The sequence below is a fragment of the Nerophis ophidion genome, linkage group LG27 (assembly GCF_033978795.1).
Source record: "Nerophis ophidion isolate RoL-2023_Sa linkage group LG27, RoL_Noph_v1.0, whole genome shotgun sequence".
Lineage (NCBI taxonomy): Eukaryota > Metazoa > Chordata > Actinopteri > Syngnathiformes > Syngnathidae > Nerophis > Nerophis ophidion.
Window position 1 is genome coordinate 32,059,507 of NC_084637.1, and position 14,408 is coordinate 32,073,914.

At 38.1% G+C, this 14,408-nt stretch overlaps 1 protein-coding gene across 2 annotated transcripts in view; it reads left to right on the forward strand.

Moving 5' to 3' along the window:
- LOC133544529 (male-specific lethal 3 homolog) overlaps nt 1–14,408 on the forward strand; it is a 256,717-nt gene that overhangs the window by 228,058 nt on the left and 14,251 nt on the right. Inside the window, exons 1-6 of one of the 2 annotated variants that reach the window (XM_061889964.1) lie at nt 6,359–6,669; nt 10,115–10,197; nt 10,325–10,420; nt 11,715–11,809; nt 11,889–11,986; nt 13,772–13,900. In XM_061889964.1, coding sequence (XP_061745948.1) covers nt 6,571–6,669; nt 10,115–10,197; nt 10,325–10,420; nt 11,715–11,809; nt 11,889–11,986; nt 13,772–13,900 — 600 coding nt within the window. In that variant the 5' untranslated portion in view covers nt 6,359–6,570. Of the gene's footprint in view, nt 1–6,358; nt 6,670–10,114; nt 10,198–10,324; nt 10,421–11,714; nt 11,810–11,888; nt 11,987–13,771; nt 13,901–14,408 lie in introns of those variants that run through there. The other variant, XM_061889965.1, reaches the window with a different exon arrangement.

Sequence of the window (14,408 nt, forward strand, 5' to 3'; positions counted from 1 at the left end):
GAGCCACAATAACTTAACAGCACCATAGTCTCAGTAGGCATTCATTGATTTGATTGATTGATTGATTGATTGATTGATTGATTGATTGATTGATTAAAACTTGTATTAAGGGACGGCGTGGCGCAGTGGGAGAGTAGCCGTGCGCAACCCGAGGGTCCCTGGTTCAATCCCCACCTAGTACCAACCTCGTCACGTCCGTTGTGTCCTGAGCAAGACACTTCACCCTTGCTCCTGATGGGTGCTGGTTGGCGCCTTGCATGGCAGCTCCCTCCATCAGTGTGTGAATGTGTGTGTGAATCGGTAAATGTGGAAGTAGTGTCAAAGCGCTTTGAGTACCTTGGAGGTAGAAAAGCGCTATACAAATACAACCCATTTATCATTTATTAGTAGATTGCACAGTACAGTACATGTTCCGCACAATTGACCACTAAATGGTAACACCCCAATAAGTTTTTCAACGTTTATCAATTACTTAATAAATGACCAAGTCGAGGTGATCTACCTCATATATACATACACACATATCATTTATATATATATATGTATATATATATATATATATATATATATATATATATATATATATATATATATATATATATATATACAGTGTATATATATATATATATACAGTATATAATTTATATTTATTTATTTTGCCGTTTTTGTTGACATGTTAAAGGTGTTTTAATGAATATACATGCATGTTTAACATATAGATTCCTATCTTTCATGAAGACAAGAATATAAGTTGGTGTATTACCTGATTCTGATGACTTGTATTGATTGGAATCAAGACGTCCACGTTTTCAAATGGAGGAGAAAAAAAGTTCCTCTTTTCCGTCTAATACCACATGAAAGTTGTTGGTTTTTGGCATCTTATTTGTCCAGCTTCCATATTCGTTTTTATACACTTTACAAGAAATACATTGGCGGCAAACTCCGTAGTTTGCTAGCTTGTTTGCGCTGGCTTTCGGAGACTCTTATTTTGTTAGCGCAGGTGCGATGGAGCGGCACTTTTATTGTGAAGACAGGAAATGTGCGATCAGTCTTTAGGCTTTTGACGGGAAGTACGGTTGAAATAAAAAGTGTCTTTTTCCTTTACACTTTTGATCGATTGATTGAAACTTTAATTATTAGATTGCACAGTACAGTACATATTCTGCACAATTGACCACTAAATGGTAACACCCCAATAAGTTTTTCAACGTTAATCAATTACTTAATAAATGACCAAGTTGAGGTGATCTACTTCATATATACATACACACACATATCATATATATATATATATATATATATATATATATATATATATATATACAGTATATAATTTATATTTGTTTATTTTGCCGTTTTTGTTCACATGTTAAAGGTGTTTTAATGAATATACATGCATGTTTAACATATAGATTCCTATCTTTCATGAAGACAAGAATATAAGTTGGTGTATTACCTGATTCTGATGACTTGCATTGATTGGAATCAGACAGTATAGTGCTGATAACGTCCACGTTTTCAAATGGAGGAGATAAAAAAGTTCCTCTTTTCTGTCTAATACCACATGAAAGTAGTTGGTTTTTGGCATCTTATTTGTCCGGCTTCCATATTCGTTTTTATACACTTTACAAGAACTACATTGGCGGCAAACTCCGTAGCTTGCTAGCTTGTTTGCGCTGGCTTTCGGAGACTCTTATTTTGTTAGCGCAGGCGCGATGGAGCGGCGCTTTTATTGTGAAGACAGGAACTGTGCGATCAGTCTTTAGGCTTTTGACGGGAAGTACGGTTGAAATAAAAAGTGTCTTTTTTCCTTTACACTTTTTATTGATTGATTGAAACTTTTATTAGTAGATTGCACAGTACAGTACATATTCTGCACAATTGACCACTAAATGGTAACACCCCAATAAGTTTTTCAACGTTTATCAATTACTTAGTAAATGATCAAGTTGAGGTGATCTACCTCAACTTGGTCATTTACTAAGTAAAAGTCATTTACACACACATATCACATATATATATATATATATATATATATATATATATATATATATATATATATATATATATATATATATATATATACAGTATATAATTTATATTTATTTATTTTGCCGTTTTTGTTGACATGTTGAAGGTGTTTTAATGAATATACATGCATGTTTAACATATAGATTCCTATCTTTCATGAAGACAAGAATATAAGTTGGTGTATTACCTGATTCTGATGACTCGCATTGATTGGAATCAGACATCCATGTTTTCAAATGGAGGAGATACCACATGAAAGTCGTTGGTTTTTGGCATCTTATTTGTCCAGCTTCCATATTCGTTTTTATACACTTTACAAGAAGTACAAACTCCGTAGCTTGCTAGCTTGTTTGCGCTGGCTTTCGGAGACTCTTGTTTTGTTAGCGCAGGCGCGATGGAGCGGCGCTTTTATTGTGAAGACAGGAACTGTGCGATCAGTCTTTAGGCTTTTGACGGGAAGTATGGTTGAAATAAAAAGTGTATTTTTCCCTTTACACTTTTGATTGATTGATTGAAACTTTAATTAGTAGATTGCACAGTACAGTACATATTCTGCACAATTGACCACTAAATGGTAACACCCCAATACGTTTTTCAACGTTTATCAATTACTTAGTAAATGACCAAGTTGAGGTGATCTACCTCATATATACATACACACACATATCATATTATATATATATATATATATATATATATATATACATTTATATATACAGTATATAATTTATATGTATTTATTTTGCCGTTTTTGTTGACATGTTAAGGTGTTTTAATGAATATACATGCTTGTTTAACATATAGATTCCTATCTTTCATGAAGACAAGAATATAAGTTGGTGTATTACCTGATTCTGATGACTTGCATTGATTGGAGTCAGACATCCACGTTTTCAAATGGAGGATATAAAAAAGTTCCTCTTTTCCGTCCAATACCACATGAAAGTAGTTGGTTTTTGGCATCTTATTTGTCCGGCTTCCATATTCGTTTTTATACACTTTACAAGAAATACATTGGCGGCAAACTCCGTAGTTTGCTAGCTTGTTTGCGCTGTTTGTATGGAGGAAAAGCAGACGTGATGACAGGTTGTAGGGAACGTTAAAGGTAGTGCCTTAAAGGCACGCCCCCAATATTGTTGTCCGGGTGGAATTTGGTAGAAATTCGGGAGAATGGTTGATTTTCGGGAGGGGCACTGAACTTTGGGAGTCTCCTTGGAAAATTGGGAGGGTTGGCAAGTATGAGAGTTAGCGGTGAATGCGGTCTTACATCGGCGGGCCAGCTCTAATGCTAAATTGATATTGCCTCAAGGGCCAAATAAAATTACAAGGCGGGCCAAGTTTGGCCCGCGGGCCAGAGTTTGACACCCATGGGGTAAGCGGTAGGAAATGGATGGATGGATTTTCATAACATGGTCCTTACTGCCTAGTTTCTATTGTTATATTCTTATTTTACTGTTATTTTGATTCTCATTGTTTCTTTTTATTTTCATTCTTTTTGTAATATTTTGTTCTATTTTGTTTCCATATATACCCCCGTTATTTTCTTTTTAAATCTGATCTCAATTCTGTACACTGCTGCTGTACAAAATTGAGATAGTACCGGAATGAAAATCAGCACCTCCAAGTCCGAGTCCATGGTTCTCGCCCGGAAAAGGGTGGAGTGCCATCTCCGGGTTGGGGAGGAGACCCTGCCCCAAGTGGAGGAGTTCAAGTACCTCGGAGTCTTGTCCACGAGTGAGGGAAGAGTGGATCGTGAGATCGACAGGCGGATCGGTGCGGCGTCTTCAGTAATGTGGACGTTGTACCGATCCGTAGTGGTGAAGAAGGAGCTGAGCCGGAAGGCAAAGCTCTCAATTTACCGGTCGATATACGTTCCCCTCCTCACCTATGGTCATGAGCTTTGGGTCATGACCTAAAGGATAAGATCACAGGTACAAGCTTCCAAATGAGTTTCCTCCATGGGTGGCGGGGCTCTCCCTTAGAGATAGGTAGGAGGCCACGGGGAAGACCCAGGACACGTTGAGAAGACTATGTCTCCCGGCTGGCTTGGGAACGCCTCGGGATCCCCTGGGAAGAGCTAGACGAAGTGGCTGGGGAGAGGGAAGTCTGGGCTTCCCTGCTTAGGCTGCTGCCCCCGCGACCCAACCTCGGATAAGCGGAAGAAGATGGATGGATGGATGGATAGTAAGGTGCAAATGTGGGAAATGTTATTTTTCTTTTAAATGCGCATTCATTTTCAAATAGCAAAAAATATCCTGGAAAATACGGAATCCTTGAAAACTTGGGGTTTTTTGGGAAGTTAAAACATGTTACAAAGCTGAACATTTTGAAAGGTGAATGGTTTAAATCAGATGAAAAACGCGGGAGAAGAAGCTGGAAGATAAAGAGGCTGAATAATTAGAATTCTATATCCAGCATTCACACAATATTTTCCCATGGTTTTTTTTTGTTTTTATTCGCCATGATTTTGAGTGACTTTAGAGCAGGGGTCACCAACACGGTGCCCGCGGGCACCAGGTCGCCCGTAAGGACCAGATGAGTCGCCCGCTGGCCTGTTCTAAAAATAGCTCAAATAGCAGCACTTACCAGTGAGCTGCCTCTATTTTTTTATTTTATTTATTTACTAGCAAGCTGGTTTCGCTTTGCTAGACATTTTTAATTCGAAGAGGAGACAAAACTCAAATAGAATTTGAAAATCCAAGAGAATATTTTAAAGATTTGGTCTTCACTTGTTTAAATAAATTCATTTATTTTTTTTACTTTGCTTCTTATAACTTTCAGAAAGACAATTTGTGGGAAAAAATACAACCTTAAAAATGATTTTAGGATTTTTAAACACATATACCTTTTTACCTTTTGAATTCCTTCCTCTTCTTTCCTGACAATTTAAATCAATGTTCAAGTATTTTTTTTTTTTTGTAAAGAATAATAAATACATTTTAATTTAATACTTCATTTTAGCTTCTGTTTTTTCGACGAAGAATATTTGTGAAATATTTCTTCAAATTTATTACTAAAATTCAAAAAAATTATTCTGGCAAATCTAGAAAATCTGTAGAATCAAATTTAAATCTTATTTCAAAGTCTTTTGAATTTCTTTAAATAAATTTGTTCTGGAAAATCTAGAAGAAATAATAGCTTTGTCCAATTTGTTATATATTCTAACAAAGTGCAGATTGGATTTTAACCTATTTAAAACATGTCATCAAAATTCTAAAATTAATCTTAATCAGGAAAAATTACAAATGATGTTCCATAAATTCTTTTTTAACATGTTTTCCAAAATATTCGAATTTCCTAGTTTTTCTCTTCTATTTTTCGGTTGAATTTAGAATTTTAAAGAGTCGAAATTGAAGATAAACTATGTTTCAAAATTTAATTTTCGTTTTTTTCCCTGTTTTCTCCTCTTTTAATCCGTTCAATTAAGTGTTTTTTTCATCATTTATTCTCTACAAAAAACCTTCACTAAAAGGAAAAAAAATGTATGACGGAATGACAGACAGAAATACCCATTTATATATATATATATATATATATATATATATATATTATTAAAGGTAAATTGAGCAAATTGGCTATTTCTGTCAATTTATTTAAGTGTGTATCAAACTGGTAGCCCTTCCCATTAATCAGTACCCAAGAAGTAGCTCTTGCTTTCAAAAAGGTTGCTGACCCCTGATCTAGAGAAAATGTAATTTATGCTCACGCATCGCCATCTTTTGCTCAGTTTGTAGAACTGCATTAAGGTTACGGAACGGAAATGACGTAATAGAGGCCGAGGAGCTCACTGTCAAATGTGCTAAGTACAACAACGATGATACTGTGTTCCAAATTTAAGTTGTTTGATGAATCTGAATAAGCCTACGGCTTTGCATTTTGTTTATTTTATATATATATATATATATATATTTTTTTTTTTTGTATTCTATTTTTATTATTTTGAACTTACAACCCCCTGGCGCTGTTTTGTACTGTTTTCATAATGTTTTATATTGTTGTTTGACTTACTGTTTGTAATTGTTGAAATTTATAAATAAACCTTAAAAAAAAAAAAAAAAGTGCTAAGTACACTGCGTACTTGGTCCCTGAGAGCGTGAAGTGGCGCACTTAAGTGACTGTACTGTATTGTTGTTGCGCACTTACGAAAGCAAATATCACAATACCTATCTACTTAATATTGTCTTCTTTGAAAAAACAACAAATGTAGTTCGTCATTGTGTCGTATTTGTCAGCGAGGCACACTTACGCACTCACAGTGTTAAGTGTAAGTATAGAAGTGCGCGATTTTGAAACACAAAGACACAGCCCAGGACCGGAAACCGGACAAACGAAACCGGAAGTGACGAGTGTTGTGAACGCCATAGTGAACACGACGCCATTCTTCTACGCCAGGTTTTTTTTTTATATATTTTTAATTTTTTTAATTAAAGGACATCCGACAGAAGGAGAAGACCCCGGCTTTACAGCACAATAGCGGCGGGCTGAGAATTATGTTGCATTTTGGATTGATTTCCCTCTCTCACACGTAGCCATGAACAAATGAATTCGCGGGGTCTTACATTTAAATTCCATAAAGGAGAACGAGTCTTCTGCTTCGAACCAGATCCCGCCAAGGCTAAAGTGTTGTATGACGCTAAGGTAACACAAGCCCTGTCGATATTCATCCTAAAACGGTGACTTTATGGCGAAAAAAACTAATTAACCATATATTTGTTGTCATTTACTTTAGCTAACGTCAGCCGGTTAGCATATCTCGTGTTCAACCCTGTATTGTTCTTATTTATTGTTCCAATCCTTATTACATTGGTAGTGTGAATATATATACCATCCATTCATCCATCCATTTTCTACCGCTTATTCCCTTTCGGGGTCGCGGGGGGCGCTGGCGCCTTTCTCAGCTACAATCGGGTGGAAGGCAGGGTACACCCTGGACAATTCGCTCGCTCATCGCAGGGCCAACACAGATAGACAGACAACATTCACACTCACATTCACACACTAGGGACCATTTAGTGTTGCCAATCAACCTATCCCCAGGTGCATGTCTTTGGAAGTGGGAGGAAGCCGGAGTACCCGGAGGGAACCCACGCATTCACGGGGAGAACATGCAAACTCCACACAGAAAGATCCTGAGCCTGGATTTGAACCCAGGACTGCAGGAACTTCGTATTGTGAGGCAGACACACTAACCCCTCTCCCACCGTGAAGCCGAATCTATATACCATATTTCCTTAAAACCTCTTCTAACTCCGGCACTTACCAAAGGCATGTAGTAAAAATTTGAGTGTGATGTAAGAATACCATCATGAAAAGCACATCTACCCATCCATTTGTATCGCTTATTTCCTTTGGGGACACTGGTGCCTATCTCAGCTACAATCGAGCGAAAGGCGAGCTACACCCTGGACAAGTCGCCACCTCATCGCAGAGCCAACGCAAATAGACAACATTCACACACTAGTGCCAATTTAGTGTTGCCAATCAACCTATCCCCAGGTGCATGTCTTTGGAGGTGGGAGGAAGCCGGAGTACCCGGAGGGAACCCACGCATTCACGGGGAGAACATGCAAAAGCACATTTAATAAAAAAAACCAAAAAAAAACCAAAACGTTATTATGGTCTTACCTTTACTTATAAATGAAGTCCATGCCAGCTCCTTCTGATCTTACGTGTGTAAGAAAGTGCGCTTGCTGTCTGTGAGAAGGAGAGATGGGAAAGAGTGGGAAGAACCTGTAATGTCATCCCTGCAGCTAAAAGCAACTGCGTGAAAACGTATACTCCAATATCATGATATCGTCATTTTCTATATCGCACAGAGACAAACCCGCGATATATCGCCCAGCCCTAATGTTAATATTTAGTTACATGTCCCTTGGCAAGTTTAACTGCAATAAGGCGCTTGCATTTTTGACCACTCCTCTTGACAACATTTGTGCAGATCAGCTAAATGTGTTGGTTTTCTGACATGGACTTGTTTCTTCAGCATTGTCCACACATTTAAGTCATGACTTTGGGAAGGCCATTCTAAAACTTGAATTCTAGCCTGATTTAGCTATTCCTTTACCACTTTTAACGTTTGTTTGGGCTCATTTTCCTGGTGGAACACCCAACTCTGCCCAAGACCCAACCACAGGGCTGATGATTTTCGCTTGTCCTGAAGAATTTTAAGCTAATCCTCTTTTTTCATTGTCCCATTTACTCTCTGTAAAGCACCAGTTTGATTGGCGGCAAAACAGGGCAAGAGCATAATACTACCACCACCATGCTTGACGGTAGGTTGGTGTTCCTGGGATTATAGGCGCTGTCACGCCAAATTTCTTCCACCCTACAAACCCCCCCCCCCCCCCCCCCCCCATTTACTTCCTGGGTCATGATTAATACAGACGATTTGTTAACGCTATATTATACAAAAAATTAAAAAACAATTTACAAACACAAGCTATGGGATGACACATTTACTTCCGTGGTCACGTTTCCTCTTATGTCATCCCATAGCTTGTGTTTGTAAATTGTTTTTTAAATGTTTTTATAATATAGCGTTAACAAAACGTCTGTATTTTTATAATATAACGTTATATTTTTTATCATATAGCGTTAACAAAACGTCTGTATTAATCATGATCCCGGAAGTAAATGGGGGGGGTTGTAGGGAGAAGAAATTTGGCGTGACCGCCCCACCTTTTCTCCTCCAAACATATTGCTGGGTATTGTGGCCAAACAGCTCAATTTTTGTTTCATCTGACATCACATGGACAAAGATGAGACCTTCTGGAGGAAAGTTCTGTGGTCAGATGAAACAAAAAAGAGCTGTTTGGCCACAATACCCAGCAATATGTTTGGAGGAGAAAAGGTAAGGCCTTTAATCCCAGGAACACCATATCTACCGTCAAGCATGGTGGTGGTAGTATTATGCTGTGGGTCTGTTTTGCTGCCAATGGAACTGGTGCTTTAAATGGGACAATGAAAAAGGAGGATGACCTCCAAATTCTTTAGAAATTCAGTAGAAGCATTTAAGTCTCACCTTAAAACTCATTTGTATACTCTAGCCTTTAAATAGACTCCCTTTTTAGACCAGTTGATCTACCGTTTCTTTTCTTTTTCTCCTATGTCCCACTCTCCCTTGTGGAGGGGGTCCGGTCCGATCCGGTGGCCATGTACTGCTCGCCTGTGTATCGGCTGGGGACATCTCTGCGCTGCTGATCCGCCTCCGCTTGGGATGGTTTCCTGCTGGACGGGACTCTCGCTGCTGTGTTGGATCCGCTTTGGACTGGACTCTCGCGACTGTGTTGGATCCATTATGGATTGAACTTTCACAGTATCATGTTAGACCCGCTCGACATCCATTGCTTTCCTCCTCTCCAAGGTTCTCATAGTCATCATTGTCCCCGACGTCCCACTGGGTGTGAGTTTTCTTTGCCCTTATGTGGGCCTACCGAGGATGTCGTGGTGGTTTGTGCAGCCCTTTGAGACACTAGTGATTTAGGGCTATATAAGTAAACATTGATTGATTTAGGACAACCTAAAATCATCAGCCCGGAGGTTGGGTCTTGGGCACAGTTGGTTGTTCCAACAGGACAATGACCGTCAAAAGTGGTAAAGGAATGGCTAAATCAGGCTAGGATTAAGGTTTTAGAATGGCCTTCTCAAAGTCCTGACTTAAAAGCATGTGGACAATGCTGAAGAAACAAGTCCATGTCAGAAATTCACCTAATTTAGCTTGACTGCACTAATTTTGTGATGAGGAGTGGTCAATCATTCAACTAGAAGCTTGTGGATGACTAATAAAAGCAACTTCTGGCAGTGAAACTTGCCAAGGGACATCCAACCAAATATTAACATTGCTGTATGTATACTTTTGACCCAGCAGATTTGCTCACATTTTCAGTGGACACATAATTAATTAATTAAAAAGCTAGAGTTCATGATTGTTTTTTGTGACCAACAAGTATGTGCTCCAATCACTCTATCACAAAAAATAAGAGCTGTAAACCCAAGACAGCCATGACATTATGTTCTTTACAAGTGTATGTAAACTTTTGACCTAGACTTAGCTAAGTCTGCATGTCTGCATGTGTCATTGCAGGTCCTTGATGTATTGATCGGTAAAGATGAACATGGGAGGCGAATCCCAAAGTACTTGATTCATTTCAATGGTTGGAGCAGAAGGTAATAAATAACATTGCATCTCTTACTATTGTGGTCACAAGTCAACAACACATGGCGTAGCCATCACTGTAGAACCACCATCAAACAGTTTTATGTTGTTTCATTGTTTTTGAATGTGTCTTTGCAGCTGGGATCGCTGGGCGGCAGAAGATCATGTCCTAAGGGACACTGAGGAAAGCCGTAAATTGCAACGTAAACTGGCGCGTGAAGCTCTCGGTCGCATGTGAGTCGACGATATGGGTATTTTCTAGGGATGCACCGAAATGAAAATGTGTGGCCGAAGCCGAAACTGAATGAAATTTGAGCGCTTGGCCGAATACCAAATACCGAATAATAAATGCAGTTTTCCACAACTTTTTTGTATTGCATGAATAGCCTAGAATACATTTTTTGACATGTTTTTCAAATAAAGTACATTTTTATTGAATATTGACATTTTTTAATATTCCAGTAGTCTTTGCTTTTCAAAAAAAGCACAGTTTTTCATTTATATTAGGCTTTCAAATAAAACATGCATTCCAAAAAAAAATAAAGTGCATTAAAGTGGATAAACCCACAACAAATGAATTATTGTCCTTTTGGCAAAAGTCTGCTTAGCCACAGTAGATATGCTAATAATGTAAACAGAAGGCTCAAGTAAATCTCAATTAAGTTTGTGCTTGTAACCTCTTACACTTATACAGGTAGCCTACACAACAGGCTAATAATGTAAACAGAGGCCCCACTAAACCTCAATAAGTGTGTGCTTGTAACCTCATACACTTATACAGGTAGCCTACACAACAGGCTAATAATGTAAACAAAAGGCTCAAGTAAATCTCAATTAAGTGTGTGCTTGTAACCTCATACACTTATACAGGTAGCCTACACAACAGGCTAATAATGTAAACAGAAGGCTCAAGTAAATCTCAATAAGTGTGTGCTTGTAACCTCATACACTTATACAGGTAGCCTACACAACAGGCTAATAATGTAAACAGAGGCCCCACTAACTCTCAATAAGTGTGTGCTTGTAACCTCATACACTTATACAGGTAGCCTACACAACAGGCTAATAATGTAAACAGAGGCCCCACTAACTCTCAATAAGTGTGTGCTTGTAACCTCATACACTTATACAGGTAGCCTACACAACAGGCTAATAATGTAAACAGAGGCCCCACTAACTCTCAATAAGTGTGTGCTTGTAACCTCATACACAACATATCCCAGGCCAGAACAGATTTGTCAATAACAGTACTTCAGCTTCAGAATAAAAAGAAGGAAACTAACTATAAAACTATTTAAATTTAACACTGCACGTTGGTTGATTGCGTCACCGCGTCAAAAAATTGCGTCACACGCCACTATTCGGCCTTGTTTTTAACTCATTCCACTGAAGGCCGAATGTGGCTTTTTTTGCCATATTCGGCCGAATATATTCGGTTACCGATTAATCGGTGCATCCCTAGTATTTTCTAGTCCATCACCTGTGGGTGTATGAAAAATGAAGTGTGTATCTTGTTTGTGTATTGTAGGAAGAAAAAGGGATGGGCAAAGAGGCGTCGTCGTCATTCTGGTACTAAACCCTCTGTCAAGACTCTCCCTAAGGAGGATGACAGTGATGACACATGTGAGGAATCTCCTAATATCTTCTGCCCCTCGCTGCAATAAATGATACATCCATAGTCTTTTGCATGTTCTGTCCACAGGCTTGATTTCATCTTCTGGCAGCAGCGAGGGCGAGGACTCTGAAGCGGACTCTTCGAATAGCGGGGACAGCGCCTTCTCGGAGAACGTCAACAAAATGGTGAATGATAATTCTAAAAAAGTGTCTCTTTGCCAGTACCTTGAACAGTGAAGACAATTTACAATTGAAGTTGTTACCTCCATTATAGGCAAAATAATGAATTAAGAATTAATGAACGAAGTAACGTGTATGACAGGGGTAGGGAACCTATGACTCGAGAGCCAGATGTGGCTCTTTTGATGACTGCAGCATGCTCTCGGATAAATCTGAGCTTACATTGCTTAATACGATAAGTAAAGAATAATTCCATTTGTAATCACAGTGTTAAAAATAATGTTCAAAATATAAAACATTCTTGTGCATTTTTAATCCATCCATCCATTTCTACCGCACCTGTTCAAGAAGTTGCGTTAATGGTAAGAAGTTATTTATTTATTATTGGTTAATGTGGGGCTTGCCATCCTGGGGGTTCTTCAGACCACCAAGCAGCGACATGAGAGCCTGTTTCAGGGTTACAATATTGTTTTATTTTTCAATCAGTCTCTAAGTTGCTTTCTAGTAATTGTCTTTTTCTCTTTCGTTCTCGCTCGCACACTGGCTCCAGCACCAGCCCCGTCTCTCCTCCTGGCTGCTGCTTATAACATAACGACAGGTGATTAGATAACAAGGCCCAGGTGGGTCGCTAAATTCGAGGCCGGTCCTGGCACATCCTGCTTCGCTGCAGGCCACGCCCCCCTCCACAGTTAGCTTCAGAATAACAATGTTATTACAAAGAATAAGAGACTTATTATACTCTAAAAATGTTGGTCTTACTTAAAAATGCACGCGTTTTGTTGTATTCAGTGTTAAAAAAAATATTATATGGCTCTTACGGAAATACATTTTAAAATATTTGGCTTCTTGGCTCTCTCAGGCAAAAAGGTTCCCCACCGCTGGTTTATGACAACCTTTTTCCAAAACACAATATAGAATGTGAGATATAACAGGATAATGCATGCATTTATCATTTGTTTTCAAAACGCTTACAAAAAAGTGTGAACCCCAAAATTTACTGTGGCACCACATTTTATGACTTGATGGGGTGATACCCCATTTTGAAAATTCCGAGCGCTAACGCTGAGATACACAGCAATACCATAACAATGCAATCCAATTCCAAAACCAAACCAGCAACACTCAGAACTGCAATAAACAGAGCAATTGAGGAGACACAAACACCACACAGAACAAACCAAAAGTAGTGAATGAAAAATGAATATTATCAACAACTGTATCAATATTAGTTATAATTTTAGCATAGCAGTGATTAAAAATCCCTCATTGACATTATCTTTAGACATTTGTAAAAATTAAAAAAGAACAGTGGCTTACACTTGCATCGCATCTCATAAGCTTGACAACACACTGTGTCCAATGTTTTCACAAAGATAAAATAAGTCATATTTTTGGTTCATTTAATAGTTAAAACAGATTTACATTATTGCAATCTGTTGAATTATAAAAGCTTTAAAAAAAAAAAATCTACTACTCTGCTAGCATGTCAGCAGACTGGGGTAAATCCTGCTGAAATCTATGTATTGAATGAATACAGAATCGTTTTGAATCGGAAAAATATCGTTTTTGAATCGAGAATCGCGTTTAATCGCAAAAAAAATCGATTTATAATCGAATCGCAACTCCAAGAATCGATATTGAATCGATTCGAGGGACACCCAAACATTCGCAGCCCTAGTTAATAGTAATATATTAAATTAAATAGAATGAATAGAAAATATAATAATTTGTGATCTGTATGGAAAAGAGTGTAAAAACAATGACTGTAAATATGATATGTTTTTGTTGCAGAAGGTTGAGCCAGATATCAACATCAAGAGGGAGAATGAGGAGAAAATTGTCCACGTTGACATCAGTATACCGGACATTCTTAAGAAGAAACTTGAGGACGACTGCTTTTACATCAATAAAAGAAAGAAGGTATGTAAATGTAATCTATGTGTTAAACAGAAGGTGCTTGGAATTCTTTGTATCGCTCAGATTTAAATTCACTGGCACCTTGGCGCCCTTCTTTCCTTATACCACTCTGTGGAATTAAGTGCCCAAACCAATCCCACACACTGTTTCCTTTTCTTTACAGGTACTGGTACCGAATAGGTACTTCTGAAACTCGAACCGGTACTAAAAAGTAGAAAACATGCAAATGCATTTTAAATTATTTTGTGACCTGCTAGTTGAGCTGAATTGTAAGTTAAATAATTGAGTAGTGTAAATAAAATCTTAAAGGGCGACTGCATTTTTTGGGGGAAATTTTGCCTATCGCTCACAATCATTTTGAGAGACAAGAACAGATATCTTTAAAAACTATTTTTTAGCATTTTAAAGCTGATAAAAAAAGCGCCTGTAAGATTCGGCTAAGGTCGTCACCGTTGTAGCCTAAAAGCCCCCCAAAACAACTGCAAAACCTCAACGTTTTATATACATATTG